The sequence below is a fragment of the Leptosomus discolor genome, chromosome 20, assembly GCF_034619465.1.
Source record: "Leptosomus discolor isolate bLepDis1 chromosome 20, bLepDis1.hap2, whole genome shotgun sequence".
NCBI classification, from domain to species: domain Eukaryota; kingdom Metazoa; phylum Chordata; class Aves; order Leptosomiformes; family Leptosomidae; genus Leptosomus; species Leptosomus discolor.
The window spans coordinates 8,778,479-8,797,952 of NC_141410.1; the positions used below are offsets into that span (position 1 = coordinate 8,778,479).

The window sequence follows — 19,474 nt, forward strand, 5'->3', positions numbered from 1 at the left end:
GTGGTGCCGCCGCCGCCTACGCCTGGCTCGGCTCTCCTTCCCCACCGGGCGGCGCCTCTGCCTCAACGCCCCGCCCCGCCCTTCTCCACCTCCGGTCGGCTCCTATTGGTGAAGCGCGACGGATCAGCGGTCGCCCATTGGCCCGGCAGCCGCGACGCCTGACGTTCTCCCTTGGCTACAACGGAACGGCGTGACGCACCGCTTGGGAATTTGAACAGGGCGGAGGGGGCGGGACTTCCGGCGCGCGCCACCACCCCTCAGCAGCGCTTGGGCCTCCCCGGAGCCGCTTCCAGCTCGGCCCGGGCCCGGCGGCGGGGGCCCAGACCCGCCCCCCCCCCCCGGCAGTCACCACTCGACTTGCTTTTCCAGGAGCGGTTACCAAAAAAAAAAACCAAACCAAACACCTTTATTACGTAACAGCAAGCGTACGCGGGCGCTGCGTGCGTCATCCGTTAACACCGGAACTTCTACGGCCACCGTACGGCGGTTTGTCGTCACAACAACGCAGGGGAAAAACGTCACCGAGGCGCAAGCCTCGCACCCAGACCCACCCCGTCCTCCTGGACCCTTCCGTAGGGGATTCAGCCCCGCTCCCCGCGGCAGCCAGCCGGCGGGTTCGCGTGGCGGCACAAGTTCCCGCCCGTCACGCGCGTCTGCGGGTTCCCTCCAGGGTCAGTAGTGGTGCACGATCCGGGAAAATATCCCCTCCGGTTCTTTTCCATCTCCCAGGGCGGCCAGGAAGCCTTCTTGTCTCCTCCTCTGGGCTAACGCAGCCAGGGACTTGAAGGTCTTGGGCTCATAAATGGCCAAATCGGCAATCATCTTCCTATTCAGCTCGACCTGGGACTAAAGGCAAGAAAAGTTGTCGGTTAAGTGCTGTAACTGGTAGGAACAACGCTGCAATGTTTCATGATTACCTCAGGTCTTAAGGGACATTAGCTTTTTTTCTACGCTGCACAATTTTGGAACTATTAAGAGAACTGTCAGACGTCACCACCGGGTCGTGCGTGTCTCGTTAAGCCACTGTGTAACATTTTTTTTTTACTGACTTTTTCAAGGGCTTTCTAGTGGAAACGAAGAACTGCAGAAGAATCTCTTATGTTGTGGGAGGCCACGTGTTACAGGTTAATCCACAGCATTTGTTTCAGTTCTGAAACATATTCAGGTTTACTTGTGCTAGAAGCTGCTCGGTATCTTAAAAAGTGTCCTGGAGCAGAGAAAGGAAGGCTGCAGGGTCAAATACACCAGATTGTGCACGGTCAACTGCATATTCTAAGCAGGAGGTATTATATAAAAGTTTTCTTCTTTTGGATCTTTTGACAGAGAACCCTGCAAAAATATACTGCTCTGAGAAAAGAATCAAAGGGACAGGCATCTTGAGGGGAAAAAGAAAAAAAAGAGTTAACTTTTAGGCAGTGCTTGATTCTTTTGGTTAGAGTGTGACAAGAGTAACCAGGAGAAGGTAGAAATTTCAGAAACTGTACTGCTGTCCGGGAAACATGTCAGAAAACCTAGAAAGTTATCTGTTTATTTGAAACACCGAGGTTTTGAAATATGCTGTAAATTTACATGTAGTTCCACTTCAAGAAGCAGAAACGCTGCCTTTTTATTCCGTTCACAGCCAAGAGAAACAAGTTTTCATTTTACAGTCGCAGCATCCACAAATGAAAACCAATTCCACGTTTAAGAACCAGGGACACCGGCACCAACTCCCTGCATTGTCCACGCTCACCAAAACACAAAGCTGGCAGTGAAAACATCAGAGCTTTCTTAGGGTTGGTTTTGCTAATCTCAGCTTTGTATTTTTAAATTTCTCGAAGGAAAAGCAAAGGCAGCTGCCGCTTCACGCCCGCAGTGGCGACAAGCGTGGAAGCATTTTACAAGTCTCCTTCTTACGCTGCACAGTGAAAGTTTTGGGGTCAGAACAAGGTGTAGAGCAGCCACGTTCGCCAGGATAAAAGGGGATTATGCACTTAAGGAAGAGAAACGGGTTTAGGGCAGAGCTTAGTTCCTGAAGCGACCGCAACGCCCTTCATAAGCCGAAGGCCTTTCCTCCCCGGAACTGGGACGCAGGACAGCGCTGGCACGAGTTCAGCCTGGCAGAAGGAGCCTCCCAATCCCTCCGCCATGCCCTGCGTGCTATTGCCCGCTCAGGCTCCCGTTTGGAAGTCCCCACCCTGATTCTTCCGAGATTGGCAAGGGAAAGCTGCAGCTTTGGTTCCTTGCAGCTGCGTTCTTAGACAGCAAGCAGCAACCCTCTGATACGCTCCGTCAGGCTACGTCTACTCGAGAGATTTCAGGGTTTTGAGGAATTCATTGGCCTCGCACTTCAGGAGGTCTCTATCAGGCATTTTCTCCAATTTGCTGTTTCAAAGTAATGATTCTTTTAGCACCATCCTTACCTTAAACAGGTTGGTTATGAAAGCCGGGTACTTCAAACCATGTTCAAGAGAAGCTGCTTCAATCCTAGTGATCCAGAGCTAAAAGGGTAAAAATGAACAGCTTGGATGATCAGATACTTTAAAAGTAAACCTTCTGTCATGCTGATCTGCTCACACTTAGTAAATGTAACATTTTCAGACCTACAGCCTGCTCTCAACGCAACGTACGCAGGTATGAACTTCAGAATGGGAGCTGTTTCAGACCACGGAGGGCCTATGCTTACCTAAAACTTGTATTTTTCACACTCTTAAAACATTTTGAGAGAAACCCGCCCCCCCCCCAAGTAAGGAAAATGGCTATTTCAGTTCTGCTCTTCTCCCATTTTAACGTTCACATCGAACATTCTGCTCTTTACCGCTCTCAGGAATCTCTTCTTCTCTCTTCTGGCCTTTGTAGACTTCACGAAAGCTCTCCGAACACTCCGCACAGCCAGCTTATAGCAGCGGTTCTTCCTTCCGCGGAAATGCTGAAAGAAAACAAGGCGTTCAGCTGCCTTTAAGGCTGTTAAACCCTTTGCTAATTCTAATAAATGCTCATTCGCATTTCACAACTCTTCGTAACAAGGCTCACAAAATGCCTCGCAAACCTCAGCTAAGCCTTCAGTTGGCACAGAACGAAAATATTCTTTTTCAGCATGGGAAACCTGAAGCTGAAACGTTGGAGCAGGCTGAAAAATTTCAGTTATGCAGCAAGGAGCCAAAACCAGACCTCCTTTAGGCTGCGGGTCCAGGGGGAAGGCAACCACGGAATCATCTCCAGTGCTTTCAGCCAGCCCCTAAACTCGCGCGTTTATTCTCGTTCCCGAGCTGCCCTCTCAGCTTTGTCAGTACAAACACAGGGATGGGACAGGAGCCTCTGGTATGTCAAAAAACATTGCAGCTGCCCAAACAGAAAGCGTAAAGAAAGCAGCTCACTGGAGCTACCACCGAGATCCTTCTAACCAGGAGGAAGAAGCAGCCAGTGCTGCAGTCAGAGAAATAGGTAACTGCTACCATGGACAGCTTAGGCACTACAAGAGCAAAGTACTATCACTTATTTCAACGCTTTCCACCCCAATACTACAGCAAGATGCGCTACCTCCCTGGATGCTAACAGTCTGCCCTTGAAAGAGGCTCTTCCCCAGCCTAGGTACCACAGCCAGACCTTCAGTCGAACTCATTGAATCAAGCGCGTTTTAGAAGGTGAAAGAAACTGCTTCACAGCGACTTTATGACATCGTGGTGTGAAAGCAGTCTCTTTTACCTTCTAAAATGACTTGAAGAGCAATTAAATTATTTTCTTTCCCCCCCTGCTCCTTTGCCCAGTTTAAAGAAACGCACCGAAACCCCGTGACCCAAACCAAAACCCTGCGACCAACACCAAAACCCAGCGACCAACACCAAAAACCCCGCGACCAACACCAAAACCCCGCGACCCACACCAAAACCCCGCGACCCACACCAAAACCCCGCGACCCACACCAAAACCCCGCGACCCACACCAAAACCCCGCGACCCACACCAAAACCCCGCGACCCACACCAAAACCCCGCGACCAACACCAAAACCCCGCGACCCACACCAAAATCCCCGCGACCCACACCAAAACCCTGCGACCCACACCAGTCCCCAGCGGGCTGTATTTAGAGACCCCTCTTCCAGTTTTCCTTCTGCTCTCCCTTTTATTCCCCCCCATCCCCACGCACACGTGTGCGGCGCCAGGGCACCCCCCCCCCCCGACGCGCTGATGGCCTCCAGCTTTAATCCGGTGCCCAGTCCCGTGGATGGCCTCCAGCTTTAATCCGATCCAGGCAGACCCACACACATTAAAAACGGACGTGACAACCTCACGGACCCTCGGCGTTTCTGGGCACAAGCGCCACCACCTCCCCCCCCCCCCCCCCCCCGCCGGGAAAGGCCTGGCGGCCACCGGAACGACCCGCCCGCCCGCTCCTCACACCCGGCGAGGCCGCGGCCCCGCCGCCCGTCCTCCGGGGCCGCCAGCGGCGGGCCCACTCACCCGCGCATACTTGAGCACCTCCTGCACCCTCCAGAAGCGATCGGTGACGCGGCTGCGGAGCCAGCGCGGAACGCTCAGCAGCACCATCTCCGCCGCCCCTCCGCGGCACCGCGGCGCCTTCCGGGGCGGGGACGGGGACGGGGACGGGGCCGGGGCGGGCGCCCGGCCTGGGCCCAGGCCCTTCCGCCACCCGCCGAGGCGGCCCCGGTGGCGGGGCCTGCGCCGTGCCGTGCCCCGGTGGTTGTGTGTGGGGGAGGCCTGTCAGGCTGCTGCCATCGCGGTGGTCCCAGAGAATCATTTTGGTTGGGAAAGGCCTTTAAGGTCATCGAGTCCAACCGTTAACGGAACGCTGCCCAGCCCGCCGCCAAACCGTGTCCCTCAGCGCCCCATCGGTACGGCTTTTTTACCTCCAGGGATGGTGACTCCACCGCCTCCCTGGGCAGCCTGTTCCAAGGTTTGAGCACTCCTTCAGTAAAGAAGTTTTTCCTAATATCCAGCCTAAATCTCCCCTGGTGCAACTTGAGGCCATTACCGCTTGTCATTAGTTACTTGGGAGAAGAGACCAACATCGGCCTCAGTAAAGCTTCCTCTTAGGTAGTTGTAGAGAGCAGTGAGATCTCTCCAGAGAGCAGTGAGGTCTCCAGAGAGCAGTGAGGTCTCCAGAGAGCAAAACGGTCTCTCCAGAGAGCAGTGAGGTCTCCAGAGAGCAAAACGGTCTCTCCAGAGAGCAGTAAGGTCTCCAGAGGGCAGTGGGGTCTCTCCAGAGAGCAGTGAGGTCTCCAGAGAGCAAAAAGGTCTCTCCAGAGAGCAGTAAGGTTTCCAGAGAGCAGTAAGGTCTCCAAAGAGCAGTGGGGTCTCTCCAGAGAGGAGTGAGATCTCCAGAGAGCAGTGAGATCTGTCCAGAGAGCAGTGAGGTCTCTCCAAAGAGCAAAAAGGTCTCTCCAGAGAGCAGTAAGGTCTTCAGAGAGCAGTAAGGTCTTCAGAGAGCAGTGGGGTCTCTCCAGAGATCAGTGAGATCTCTCCAGAGAGCAATAAGGTGTCTCCAGAGAGCAATAAAGTCTCTTCAGAGAGCAGGGAGGTCTCCAGAGAGCAGAAGGTCTCTAGAGAGCAACAAGGTCTCTCCAGAGAGCAGTGAAGTCTCTCCAGAGAGCAGTGAGGTCTCGCTGGCCGTTGGGCCTGTCCAGCGCAGCGTTGCCCGCCACGGGCCAGGCCTGCACCTCGCTGGAGGAGCAGCTACACCGCGAAGCCGTTGGTTCGCTGCCCACCGCGACAGGGCGGTTGTGTCCGCCTGTCGCCGAAACTCGCTGGATCAGAAGGGACTGAGGTGCTTGGAGGCGGCCGTCCCGCACAGCTCGGCGAGGGGGGGGGCGGCAGGTTGTGCGGCGCTCGCCTCTGCGATGGAGCGCGCCGGGAGTTTTACTGACGGGGTTCCCAAGCTCCCGAAACGCAGAAATGAACCTACGTTTAGGAGGGAGACATTGCTTTATTTGATGGGGCAGAGAATCGGGGAACGTTCCCAGACCGAGTGCAAAGCTAACCGGAAAACTTACGCGAATTCTAGCACGTAAATACGCTATTTCAGTTACACCACACACATCGTCACTTGGCATAACTCCACCTTTCTACCCTGTCTGCATATTGCCAGCATTGCAGAACTACGCTCCACACAAGCTCTCGGGTGGCCGTCCGTGGTCATTTGGGTCAGTCCCCCCTACTCATTTTGAGATAAAGTTCACCTCGGAGCTGTTTTTTTGGCAGAAACGCTTTGCCAGCCTTCGGCCAGCCTTGGCTGCTCAGTTAGCTCAAGTCCTTGAAGCTGTTCGCTCAAGATGAGGAGCGTTCTGTGCATCCCCCGCTGCAAACCCTGGTGGTTGTTTTGCTTTTTTACACAAAGTTTCACTCCTTGATCCCGTGTAGGGGATAGAAAGCTAAAAAGTACAAAAGAATGACCGCGAGATGGTGCTGTCATTATAGACAGCGGGAGAATTACTTCTTTGCATCAAGGGTCTCTGCCGTCAGAGAGCTAATGAATTTGTCTTTAATCATTATCAGTTTCAGCGTCTCAAAGCCATGATGCTGCTGTTAGAAACTGCTCTATAACTTGCACCATCATCAAGACATCCTTCCCAATTATGGGCAGGGATTTGTTAAGGATGTGGAAATTTCACAGAATCAGAGACTCGAGGAATCTTGCTTATTGTCCCTGGGGTTTGGTTGCCCTGAAGTTCACTCGGTTATTAAAAGAATCATTAGAATGTGGGTTTTTTTCCCAAAGGAAAATAAATTGAACAAACGCAATTTTCAGACCTCCCACAGGTTAAAATGTATTTTCATTATAGCAAAAGAAATTTGGAAAGTTTCATCGGATTTAGCAAAGCTGTTAAAATTTATGGCACTTTTATGACTACTCAAGCAGCGAATGAGCCAAGGGCTTGAATGGGGGAAGGTGGTGGCATGGAGTGGGAGACTTGCTCCGGGACTGTAGAGAGGAGATGGGATGCAGGCGGCACCGAGAGAAAGGAGGCGTCGGGGCCGCGAGAGAGCAGGGGTACGGCAGGACGGCGGCAGTCACGGGGCGGCAGCCAGGGCGCAGCTCCCCGGGAGGGGAACCCGACGTGCGGGAGCCACGTGCTGGTGGGGCCGGGGCTGGGTGAGGGCAGGCCAAGAGCGAGGCTGGGTTGGGCGACGCATTTGTGGAGATGGATTGAGATTTGGTGCTAAGTGCTGCAGTTTGGTTGGTGTGAAAGTCACTCGAGGTTAGGGTTTTGAAAGTAGTGGAGCGAGGAGGACGACGCCCCTGGAGTGAGCAGGGCATGCCTGAAGCTCCCAAGAGCTTCAGCAAAGCCTTCGTTAGTGATATTAAATTCCAGCAATAAAAATAAAATCTTTGGATATTAAAATCACATTGAAAAGACCGGTCACTTTTAGCAGTACCGGTAATGTTTTCTGTTCTGTGTTGAGAAAGCAGCGGAAGAAAGACACCACTGATACGAATTTATTAAATGAAGTAATAAGGATTGATCCTCTCTACCCAATATTGGTTTTACTTCCGATTTACAAACTATATTTACTTCCTGTAAGTCTTCATCTTTTTACGTGGTTTACTTACACTGAAGAATATAAAGTCAGATTTTGGGCAAATGGGAAAAAATACGATAAAACCGAACACACCGAGGATGGCACGTGATTGTTTGTCACGAAGCCTTACTTCAGCGTTCTGTGGAAGCAGCGCAATGGATTTTTACGCAACAGCATAGCTTTCGTTTCCTTTAGCCTCCTTTTTGAACCCAGCCGTTTATAGCAGGCTGCGCAGTGATCTGGAAGTCTTCCTCCTTGTTGCCACTTAAGTGCAAGAATTTCTTTTCTGGTGGAAGAAGAGATACAGTTTTTTTTAGCCCTTAACAGCCTGTGAGCTCCAGCGAGTCGTTATTTTCTGCCCAGTCACACCCTGAGTATAACCCAGGCTCAGGAGGCCACTAACTGCCCGTTGGGCTTTTGTGGTTTTCCATGAAGGAAGCCGTGGTAAAATAACGTGTCCAAGCTGCCTTCTGCAGATAAACGTGCTGTCGAAGAATTAGGCATTATTTGTCACTTCTCTAGCAACTTTAGTGCTATCAGCACTCACAAATACCTGAATGTCTGCCTATACCAGTATTCCTTTTAGGCTTCTCACTGTTGTTAGGGTTCACAGAAAAGAGTATTACTCTAAAATGAATATTATTCTAAAAGGTGGTTATGATAAAAATTAATTTAATTTTAATTTGGGCACACAGTTTATTTTTATACCGATACTTGCAGACAAAACCTAGGTGTTTGGAAAATTTAAAATGCAAAAGCTCTGCAGAAGAGAAAGGAATGCTGACTTAGTATTTTATCATTTCAACAAATACCAGGCTGTTTTGTTTTCCTTTTCCTACCCCTTCTCCTAACGGAAGCGTGCATCTTTAAGATGGAACAGTCCCGCAAATCAGCAGAAAGCCCGTGGGACTGGCAGAAGTTGTTATGAACATCATGAAACAGATCATACTGGCTCTGAAAAGAATAAGAATACTAGAAAATGCTTAAAAAGAATCTAAGTGTTAAAAAATTCCTCAGATCTGTATGACTCCTGGCTGTTCTAAGCTGGTTTCCGCAGCAGAATTATTGATGGTTTCACTGGGTTTTTTGTTTGTTTGTTTGTTTTAGTGGGAGTTTAGTGTTGAAGAAGGATTTTTGTATGGGAAAGCACAAACGTGGGGAAGGAGGCATCATCTACACACATTTCATCACTTCTGACTCCCGAAGGGAAGCTTCACTCCACAGAGCTTCTCTGTGGGAACAGGCAGACGAAATACAACCGGGAGGGAAGGAGTTCAGGTTCGTCTGTGCCCTCCGAGGTCTGAGAAACAGGCAGCCACTCCTAGAAAATTCTCAGGATTGGCTCCATCTGCATCAGGCTTGGGAGCAGGTCAAATGCCAGCACAGAAATTCCGCCCGTAGCTGATCCTTCTGTTGGGCTCTGGTAGAAAGGCAACGCTACGTGAGGAAAAAATTACAGAACGGCCAGCTGCAGAGAGCAGCCAAACCCTGCTCTGTGGTGCCCCAACACAACACAGCCGAAGTGGGTTTTGGGTAGAATTTTTAGTCGCCCAGCACCGAGTTCACAATCTTTCCATGGTTTAAGCCTAACCTTGATTCTGCTTCCTATAGTGGGTTTTTTTTTTTGGAGGGGGGCTGTAAGTCTGTCTTGTCCTTTCCCCACGTTGAAGGCGTAAGTCAAGCTTGAAAAATATTACAAACAGAAAGCAGTGGTGGTTAGACAGGCGTAGCGAATACGGAGACTCTTCCGTAGCCTCCATGCCATTTGTCACACTTACTGCATCCAACGCCGTCTGGTTTCCTGCACAGATTCAGGGCTTTATTGACACTGTGGCTGGCCTGGGCAACAACTGTAAGCAGGATGGATTCACAGTTATTTCCCTCTGGATGTCTGGATAGATCCGTGAAGGAAGAGATTTCACATTATGCAGCTTGAAAGAGCGCTGCTGCCCCGCATTCTCCCCTAGGAGCCGTTCAGCCTGCGAGCGCAGTGAAGGAAATGGGTGGAACAAGATGAAAATGGACTTTTCGTACTCTGATGACTGTTTTAAAGGGTGTTTCTCTCTGTGTTTTTTAATCCTTCTCTCATGCATTTATTACTAAAAATTTTTCACAGTTTATTCCCTCTTTCCCAGGAAAGTGGCTGTCCAAACAGAGCTGCTCCTGGGGTTTGCAGTCTTGTTAAAATTGATCTGTCAGCTCAAGTGCTTTTGAAATCAATTGTAAATGTTTGGATTAGTTAGCACACTTTTAAAAAGTATTTCAGTGCTTGACACTTGAAAATGAAAAAGTAGAGGAACGTCTTCATATCTGGGAGAGAGTTTCCTTGGGTTTTGACTTCCAATGCAGAGCTGTGGTAAATGAATTTATAATCGGTTTAAAGAAGTCATTTTCAGATATATTTTTTTGGTTTGAAAAACAAGGAGAACCATTATTCCCTGTGATGGGAGTGTGCAGTGCACTGTGGTACCCAAGATGTGGTACCCTACCCAGCTAGGTGGGATGACCAAACACAAGAATAACCTTTCGATGGAAGGAACCAGGATTCCTCAGGGCAGTATTCCACAGTGAAATTCAGCTTATGCCATGGCTCCTTCAACCCCTTCTACTCAGTTCTGTGCTTCTGGTTTCACTTCTCCGCAGAGAGGCAAGCTCCGGTGGTCCAGGACTCCCGCTGTGGCTGGGAAGCTGGCAGGCTGGCTGTGGGTGAAGAGCTTCCGTGCTTTGGTCAGTCCAGGACCAGGAATTCTTGGTGCCTGCTGCCCAAAGGAGAGGAATTGCTCTCTGGATTTCACACTTCTTTTCCCTACCCTGCTCCTTCAAAGGCAGCTGGGTTCAATACAAACAGATGTTGACTTTAATCCATGCTACAAATTAATGTTTTCTCTTATTTACCGGTGTATTCCTTCTGGAACAAATCAGGATACAGGCTGCTGGCAGTGCTGTCAGTCTCAGAGTCTATTTTTAATCTTCCCCTCTCTTGGCAAGTCCACGTTGGTTTTTTTTTTTTTCACTGTGAAAGAACTCAACAGAAAGAATAAATAATAACAAACAAGACAGATTAATTAAATTCAGTGTCACCTTCAGTGCTAGAGCTAGAGGAAACAAAATTAATGGAGAGAAATCTAGTTTCAGTCATTAGCACCAGTCCCTGGTGAGGAGCAGTGCAGCTGCTCTCTGCTTTGGGTGGAGAACGGCTCTCTCTAGCTCCTGAGTGATGCTGTCTCCTTCCCCTGTTGCTCTCTCGGGGTGAGAGGCTTTTCCCTCCAGTGAGGAAATACCAAACCAATACCAGACATACCCAACACCAACCAAACCCCACCATAACCGGGGGAATAGCCACCATGTATCCATTTGGGATGGATGTCCCGTGAAACTACCAGCCCTCACTCAAAACGGGCAAATACAGGGCATGAGAGGCGAAGCAATTTTCCCTGCTCTTGTCTGGCCGTTGTGTCTAGGAGAGGTGCAGAAGAAAATGGGCTTCAGGGAAGAAGTGAGAAAGCCACAGCTGGAGAAAGCCCTGAGAGCAGGTCTTCCAGAGAATCCTTTTGGGTGGAGTTCTCGCTAGAAAGGGACTAGCCTTCTGTGCAAAAAACAGACCTCCCGTTCTTTGTTCCCTGTCATATTTCAGAAAAAAAAATTACTCTTCGGCCACTTGGTAAATAAACGGGATTATATTGGAGATGCTGGCTCCCACTTTTATCTTCCCCTTCCTGAAGCATCACGGAGAAGCTAGAATTTTGCCTAAATCATAAACCTCTCATCATCTGGCCACAGTTTGGTCTGAAAAGATCTTTCTCAACTCAAAGCGGGATGGTGAGAGAGCTCAAAACCTGTCTAAGAGTCTGAAGAATGAAGCGTGGATGATGTCTGAACACCCTTGATTCACGTACACAATTGTCTCCACAGCAAAGCCATTAATTCTGAGGACTGCAGAACACCAGCCTGGCTTGGCAACTGTCTTGGCTCGTAAGCAGGTCACTGCACTGCAATAAGATATTGCCATATCTCTTCCCACACCTCCGTGCGCCTTCCAGCTCTACAGCGTGGTTCCTCAGTTCAATCTGAACGTCATCTCTGCGTCTACTGTTTTCTCCTTGGTTGGGTACTGTGGGACGGAGCCTTCCCTGGCAGCCCTCTGCCCTGCTGGCTCTGCTGTTGTGCCTGGCTCCCCATCTCTTAGGGACCAGCAAGAACTTCGTTTTTGCTAAGCTGCCAGCAGCCTCCTGTGGCTGAAGCTGTGCATCTTTCTGATGGGCTTTGAGACCTGTCAACGGTAAGCAAAGCGCCCCACATAGCTACGAGTTATTTCTGCTGTTGTAGGAATGATACACCTGACTTGTGGTCTGGTACAGATCAGCCAGATGAATTTTTACTGCTGGGTACTGATAAAGCTGGAGCTTGTGAGACCCTTTTGGATGTCCGAGAGGCTCTACAAGAAGAGCCATGGAAAGAAAACGAAGCAGTAAGTGGATCCAATAGTAGTTTTCATAGCCGGGGAACTGCATAGTAGGTATGGACAGTGTTGAGCTGTTTAAAAACTACTGACTTGTTTCAAAAGGCTTCGTTCTCACCACTGTCACTCATTACACTTTGGAAATCTGTATCCTCGCACAGCTCTTCAACTCACTTTGGTTTGAAAACCTCTGTTTTGATATTGATTGCATGTGCCAGATTGCAAATGGTCTCAATTTGTCTCACTGCTTTCTTTCTACCAGTAGTGTGCGACACTCTTCCAGCTGCGGGTGAGAAGGTGCTTTCAGCAGCAGGAGGACAGAGTCTGTTCAGCGATATTCGATTTCCATTCAAAGGCAATAATTCTGGCTACATGGGCCTGTATCTTCGTAGGATGATATTTCTACTTTCTGCGGTCAGGAAGATGGCTCGTATGACGCATATGTGCATCACAAGTGAAACAGTGGGCTGTGACTTGGAATTCTACATCCAAATTTTAGCTTTGAAAGAAGCCCGGGGAACCCTTTTAACTCTACGTGTGCCTCTTCCCTGGTTCTGAACTTGCACGACGAGACGCGCTGTGCGCTTGGCCAACAGGTACGGAGTGCCTGGCACAGCGGAGCTGAACTTTGATTAAAAGCCATCCCAGAAATCACTAACGGGCTGCTTCACCCGCGAGTGGTGAGGATTGAGCCTGGATACTGTGTTTGTGTTGCTCTCCGAGCGGCGTGGCTTTGTCAGAGGCTGTTGTTAAGCCGTAATATGTTTGGGATCCAGCTGCCCAGGGGTCTGCTAGCCCTGACTTATCACCTGGTGGAGCTCTTCTGACAGGCCACCAGTAAATGCTTCATGAGCAGGTCTGTCCAAGTCCTTGGCAAAAACTGCCTTAGCCTTAATCCTGCTGTGCATCTTGCTACAGCCAGTAAATAAGTAAAGGTGCCAAAACACCCAGCGGTGGCAGCGGCACCCAAAATGCACAATTTTTAACAAAAGCATTTAATGAAGGAAATCTCTTACTCATCTGTAAGACAAAATCACTTGACATTTAGCATTGTGGGAACCTCGTTTTTCGGATAACCTTCTTCTAGGGAAGAGTTTTCTGAGAGAAACAGCATCAAGTGGAACAGAGGACTCCTGGATTCTTTCCCTGACTTGTGCCATAGGTGAGCTGTGCCTTCTGGTAAGCCCTCTGCTGCCTCAGTTTCCTCCAGAGTTAAGGAAGTTTTCTCCCTCCTGCAGTATTATGAGCACGCCTGTATGGATGTATCTAAAAGGCTATGTAAATGTGCAGATATCACTGAAATTCTCAAATAATATTGATCCTACGGGGCAGATGAAATAATGGACGATTATTGTGCCTTCACTACAAGAATATCAATATGTTCTGCAAGCAATAACTGTGGTGACTGCAGGGAACAGAAGATTTCTGAGGTACATATTGATTATTATAAATTTTCCTAAGTTTTTTTTTTTTTTAATCTAGAGAGAAATTGCAGCAAATGAATTAGAGGCAGAATAATTCAAATTGAAAAGGGACCACCTTGACGTGGGAATGTACGGTTCGAGGGTGGCTCTTGGGTGCTGCGTGCTAAACCACTTCAGCAGCGAGACAGATGTAAAGGGTTGGCTCGCCCAGCAAGCAGCTTCAGAATCTACTCTGTAAACAGAGCAGCGTTGCAAAGCTCTGGGAGCCAGCTCACAAAGGAAGACACTGCTCCTATCTGAGTGCCTGTGACTGCAGGCAACCGAGAGCAGTGGCACCATACGCTGCTCCGGTCTTTGCTTCCAGCTCTGCAAGGTGTGGGCAAGGACTCCAGCAAGGCAGAGAGAGTGGAGAAACTGCTGCTGTTCATTATCTTCACTGGTCACCTCCTTTGGATTGGAGCTGAGCAGGAATGTTTGCTTGGGTACAGGGTGAAGAGGACGGAAAGATGATTTGAAGTCGAGGAACTGTCTGAAAGTGCTTAAGGCTGATATTCTTAGCAAACAGCAGTGCCCAGAGGGAGAGGACGATACTAAAACTAGGCATTCTCTGGAACCGAGCAGCCTATTGAAGCTAAGACAGCAACTGTTTGGGACCTCTTGGGATCATAACCCTAGGAAGAACAACAAATTCAGAAGTACTGTGGATTCAAAAGCAGAATAAAAGCTATTGCCAAGCTTCCATCGGCCACATCTACTTTGAAACTGCAGTTGGGACACTGCTGGAAAGCATTCGGAAAGGAAACAACCTGTGCTGGCCAGGTCCTGGGAAAGCAGGTGGCTGAAAGAGGCCTGTCCTTCCTTGCTCCGTTATGATCTCTGGTTAGGTGTTCTTGTCCACGTGTGGAAGAGGCAGAAAAAGCCTCTGCAAATTCCTTCCCAGGTCTGTTGCCAAAAGCAAGGAAACCATTTTGGGGAAGAGCGTGGGTTGATTAGCAATCTTCCTGAAGAATGCCTGGCCAGGACACTGAGGACTTTGGAGCAGAAAACCTCTCGGAGAAGTCTCAGATGATTCCTAGCCTCCCGCCGTACGACATTGATGACCAGCTGCTTCCCAGGGAGCCACGGAGTGCCTGGTGCTGCTTGGTGTGGACCCTGCTGGTAGTCACCATGAACTCCTTGGTATTTTTCATCAATTTGCTCCTGATGTTTGTCATCTTCACCATCGTGCTGCTTCCTACCATTGTGGTGGTTTACTTTGGCTTCCAGTGCCACTCTCAGGTGAGTAAGCCTTGCTCCATTTGACTGCCAACAGCCACCTCCAAGGCAGGGCCATCCATGAGGATTTTATTTTAGCCCATGGGGAACAGTGGATGTAAAGGCAAGGCTGGACTCCCTGAGCTTTGGCTTTGTTTCCATAAGGGGTGTGTATGTGTATAGATAACCTTTTTTGGGGGGGGAGTGGGGGGTATGTGGATAGACTGGGCTGACAAGAACAGGTTTGTGGCCGTTCATGCTGACCTGCAGGCTCTCGGCTGCACGAGGGAGCGGCCTCTCCTGCTTGGTGCCTGTGACACAGCTATAAACCAGGCTGGCACGTCCATTTATCTAGGAAAGAGCAGGCTTTATGGTTTCTGGACTAATTGTCTTAAAGCCGTTGGTTGGCCCCCGTACATTCAGGGTCGGGAGGTTCGCCCAGGAAGGCTCGCACTGCCGAGGCAGGGAGAGCGCTGGCAGAAGCCGCCTGTGGCTGCCCAGCTCCTCAGGGACTGAGACAGCATGGGACCCCTTGGTCCTGATCCCCTGTGCGCTGCCCTTGGTGCAGCTGTTCAAGTGCAAAGCGATCAGAGAGGTATCCACAGCGTTTCACAGAAGCTTGCTTGAGGTGCCAGTCTTGGGGGCACACCTGAATGCTGGCAGGAATGAGCAAGATCCATTTTTACCCCTCCCTTCTCCCAGTATTGTAGCAAATGGAAGCTTGTTTGGGAAATTCAGTTGTATTCCCATGAAGATAGTAAGCAGCTGTGACAGGTCAGGTGAATAACGCTCCTTGGCTCGACAGAGCTGCTGTCTGCATTTTAATGTCACAATATTTCTCTCTGTTCTGTGACCCCTGGGAGCTGCCAGCCTGAACTCCTCTGTAATTCACACAAGTCCTACGTGGGCTCTGACAGGGTTTGGTACTTTCCCTTTCAATAAGCCCTCTACAGTGTTTGCCGTGTTTGATCTGCCTAATGACTAATTACAGAACTAGTAAGGTCTAACAGAATATATAATCCCCTTCTCACGCCCTTGGGACGTTCAGATGTGGTGCCAATGTGCTGGGCAGTTTCTCACACCAACAAATGAGCCTCCTTTGTCAGAAAGGGCTCTGGCTGTGTGTGCGTGTCTGTTCCAGTCGCTTGCTGTCCTCTGCATTTCATCGTTTCATTACTTACAAATTTCTTGCTGTATTTCTGTAAATATTTTTGGAATCCCTTGACTAAGTGTGGATGTGAAAAAGCAGTTACTTCCAGGCAGTAACTGTTAGACCAGCTCAATATCGCTTCTCTTGCTGATGATCCTAAGTCAGAAAAGCTCATTTGCTTCCTACTTTGGAAGGGACAATTGACTCAAAATGTAGATGCAATTGGTCTCTCCATTCCACAGAATCTGAGCTAAAGGGAAGATTATTTAAATATTCTCAAATTGATGTATTTAACTGAGAAATATTGAAAGAAGAAAGTTTTTCCCCTTCCTTTTGACGAAATCTGTGCAAGGTGTTCCTGCCATGGCAGGGGGGTTGGGAGTAGATTATCTTCAAGGTCCCTTCCAACCCAAACCATTCTATGATCCCTTTGAGCAGATCCTAGCATGGGTGGTAGGAAAGGATCCAACCAGGCAGCAGGGGTCAGCCATTTGCCCAGTTTAGCCCAGTAAGGCTGTGCTGACATCTGTGGAGCTGTGCATGGACATAGCTGTGGAGGTCTCACCCCGCTGTGAAGGAGGAGACACCCTCTCTGCGTAGCTGAAGTGTAAAATCCCATTTCCCAGATGTGCAAGGTGTCCCTCGGCTCCGGGAGGATTGCTTCTTTGGCAGCACTTTTAGTGCCAGGGATATTTATTCCGAGGAGCTCTGTGTGTGTGGTAGAGGCGCTCATTCTGCAGGTGGAATCTTAGTTTGCTCCCTGAAGGCCTCTAAACCCTGGGACAGAGCAGCAGGCTGAGACAGACTGTTGACTGCGAGCATTTATAGCTTTGACTGGGGGATGTGCTGTAACTTTCCAGTACAGCCATTGTGTTGTGTTTTTCAGCTGACATCCCAGCAGCACGAGTGGTCAGCCCGCAGCTCCCAGTCTCAAAGCTCCCTGACAAAGGGACTGTGCTGTTGTTGTTTTCTCAGCACTGATGTATTTGCTGGACTGAGAAGTTTGGCTCTGATTTTTATTGCCCTGAAATTACGACAGCTCATAGCTGCTGTTATTGAAAAGCTTTCCCTGGATCTGCAAACTAATGAACAGGGACACATCTGTCACAGTGAGTGCTTTGTAGAACAGGGTAGACCCAAGTGCTGCTGCTAGTTGGAGTGAAGCATAATGCACAGAGAAATCACGTACCTCCGGGCCAGGCAATTCCCACTGTGGCTCTGACACCCTCTGGAAATGTTTTACTGTGGGATGCAAATGTGTGTGATGCCCAACAGGGTGAAGTGGGGGGCTCTGGAGGGACTACAGAGAGCAAATGGCTCAGGTCCTGATCTAACCCGTCTTCAGGGCTTGTTGCAACACTTTCCTTTCACAGTGCGTGGCTGTTAGAATTTTTGCGTGCAAAAGTGTGTAGAATGACTTGTTTTGTTGAAGAATAAGTCTTCACGGGAAATAACCTAATAAATTCTCCTTGGGAGGGAGTGCAGTGTGGGCCATTGCCTTGGTAAAATGTGGGTGCAGGTTCTGTAAGACAGGAGGCTTTTCAGGGTAGGTTGAATAGGAGATTGCCTGTAAAGCCCTTAAATCAATTTTTCCCATGATCTGAAACTGTTCCTTGGAAAACATCAATATAGACTTCAAACTGGACCCAAAATGGGAAAAAGCATGAGGACTGCCCCCTGAAATTACCCCTTCCAGCTTCAGCCTGCTTGACCCTCACCGTGGAAAACCTCAAGTTCTTTGCACACACGGTGCTCTGCAGTCGAAGGCTTTGAGGAGATGCAAAAGGTTTTCGAGTACAGCCAAGTACATCGGCAGTGAAAGCAACTGTGCTGCTCTTGGCTGTGAGGAGTCTTTTAACGCAGACTTTTCTGTAATAGGCACAGAGAGGGACTGCAGCAGCACGGCTTTGCAAGGGCAGTCCTTTGTCTTTGGGCTACTGCTTTTCAATGCCTTCCTAGCAGCCAGAGGCTGATTTCTGCTCTTCAGATCCATTAGGTGGTTTGGTTTTGGGTTTTTTTTTTAGTATGATGGGTTGTGTTTCTTCTACTGCTGAATGAATATGGAAAAAGGAAAGGAAAGTAGAGGACGTGGGGGTTGGCCGGTAGCATTTGTTAATGCAGAACAACTGAGTGGCCTTGGCTCAAATCTCCTGCTGCCAGGATGAAAGGAGGGCTTTAAATACCACTCAGCAAGGACCAGTTAGTGTGCTAACAGCAACATGGGCTGAATGGGCTTTCCTGGCAGGTTTTGCAGCGCAAAGAGATGCTCAGAGGTAGAAACGAGTACAGTGTGTATGGAGAAGACAGGACACAAAGGGGTCTGTTCCAGGGCAGGAGCCTGGAGAGTCTCCAGCCAGTGGGTAGCTATGGAATGACCAACCTCTGCCTGGAGAATCGAACATCTGGGTGCATTTTATTGACTTTGTTATCATTTCCAGTGTGTTGTGCCACCCACACCCATGTAGCAACAGGAGGCCTTTTCATTTGGTTTCTGCCTGTCGGCAAGTTGTGCTATTCTGGTAGCGATTAAGATTGGCGTTTCCTGCTTCAGCATCGGTGTGCAGTGCTCTTGTCTCATGGTGATGCTGGAACAGTTGAAAGCTTGATTAAAATGTGTTGTGGGTCACGTAGTGTAGCCTGAAGGCTGCTGAGCTCGGCTTGAAGAGAGGGAAGAGGTGCATCTTTCCGTGAAAGCAGTAGAAACTCAAGGGTCCTTTGGCCACCTTCCCCATCCACCGCCAGGTCCGTGACAAGCTCTGTCTCGCTCTTCCCACAGGTGCTGCACTCAGCCGCCCGCTACTGCAAAAGCCTCTTGGATGACAACAGCTCTTCTGCCCTCATTATCCTTGGCTTCGTCATCATGTCCCCTCTCATCGTGGTGGCCATGGCCATCTACTGCAGCCTGGCGAGGCGTCTCCACCTCTTCATGTGCTTCCAGCCGTGCAGCAGGGCTGTGTACAAGGGGGTGAAGTGGCGCTGGTACGAGGAGGGTGGCCTGTGCAGCTGTGCCAAGGGGTGGAACACTCAGGTCAGGGCCTGGGTCTGAGTTTGCAGCACCAGAGGCCCTGGCCCAGCCAGCACCCTCTGCTCCCTGTCCTGTTCCTCCCCACCATCACCTCCCAGAACCACCATCCTGAGATCTCTGCAGCTGAAGGCTCTGTAGTACCCAGATGTGAGCGGAAGGGAGATCCATTACGGAGCCATCTCCTACAGCTTTGTCTGTAAGTGGGTAGGATTCTGCCCACTGTGGGGGAAACACAGAAAACACGAGTCTTTGATGGTAAAGACGATGTTCAGCCCTGAAAAGCACAGGGGCTGCTCCCAGTGCCTGTTGCATTCAGAGCACAGCACTGTTTCCAGTCTTGACGGCGTGTTCTGCCTCACACGGGACAGATACCCATCAGATATTCTCCCCCCACTTAGCAATCACTCTTTCCCACAGTCTAGAGCAGCGCTTGTGCTCCTTTCTCCGCTCCTGAGTCAGGTCACTGGGTTGGCTGTGGAAAAAAATGCTGATCTTTGGGTCTTTTCCCTGCCAGCTGCTGATTTGAAATATGCTTGGCTGGTCATGGCTGATGGTTATTAAGCAGCAAATAGCTCCCTGTCCTTTATGCTGTGGTTGGGTTGTTTTGTCTGGGGCTAAGTCTGGCTGAGGGTTCAGGTCATTTT

The 19,474-nt window shown here is 49.7% G+C and overlaps 2 protein-coding genes across 2 annotated transcripts; one reads left to right on the forward strand and one right to left on the reverse strand.

Annotated features, from left to right (window-relative positions):
• Nucleotides 1-391: 391 nt before the first annotated feature.
• MRPL20 (mitochondrial ribosomal protein L20) lies at nt 392-4,530 on the reverse strand. The gene is made up of 4 exons (XM_086476204.1): nt 4,441-4,530; nt 2,798-2,908; nt 2,403-2,480; nt 392-846 (listed from the first exon to the last, which is right to left on the reverse strand). The coding sequence occupies exons 1-4, from the start codon at nt 4,525-4,527 to the stop codon at nt 673-675; spliced, it is 450 nt and encodes a 149-aa protein (XP_086332330.1). The 5' UTR covers nt 4,528-4,530; the 3' UTR covers nt 392-672.
• Nucleotides 4,531-14,409: 9,879 nt separating this feature from the next.
• TMEM278 (transmembrane protein 278) lies at nt 14,410-18,852 on the forward strand. The gene is made up of 2 exons (XM_009952369.2): nt 14,410-14,679; nt 18,582-18,852. The coding sequence occupies exons 1-2, from the start codon at nt 14,410-14,412 to the stop codon at nt 18,849-18,851; spliced, it is 540 nt and encodes a 179-aa protein (XP_009950671.1). The 3' UTR covers nt 18,852.
• Nucleotides 18,853-19,474: the final 622 nt, after the last annotated feature.

Coding starts and splice junctions, on each gene's coding strand:
- MRPL20 (XM_086476204.1), bottom strand. CDS start 4,527: ATGGTGCTGCTGAGCGTTCCGCGCTGGCTCCGCAGCCGCGTCACCGAT. Junction 2,481..2,797: donor AGAAGAGATTCCTGAGAGCG/GTAAAGAGCAGA, acceptor TTACCCTTTTAG/CTCTGGATCACTAGGATTGA. Junction 847..2,402: donor TCATAACCAACCTGTTTAAG/GTAAGGATGGTG, acceptor TCTTGCCTTTAG/TCCCAGGTCGAGCTGAATAG.
- TMEM278 (XM_009952369.2), top strand. CDS start 14,410: ATGCCTGGCCAGGACACTGAGGACTTTGGAGCAGAAAACCTCTCGGAG. Junction 14,680..18,581: donor GCTTCCAGTGCCACTCTCAG/GTGAGTAAGCCT, acceptor CTCTTCCCACAG/GTGCTGCACTCAGCCGCCCG.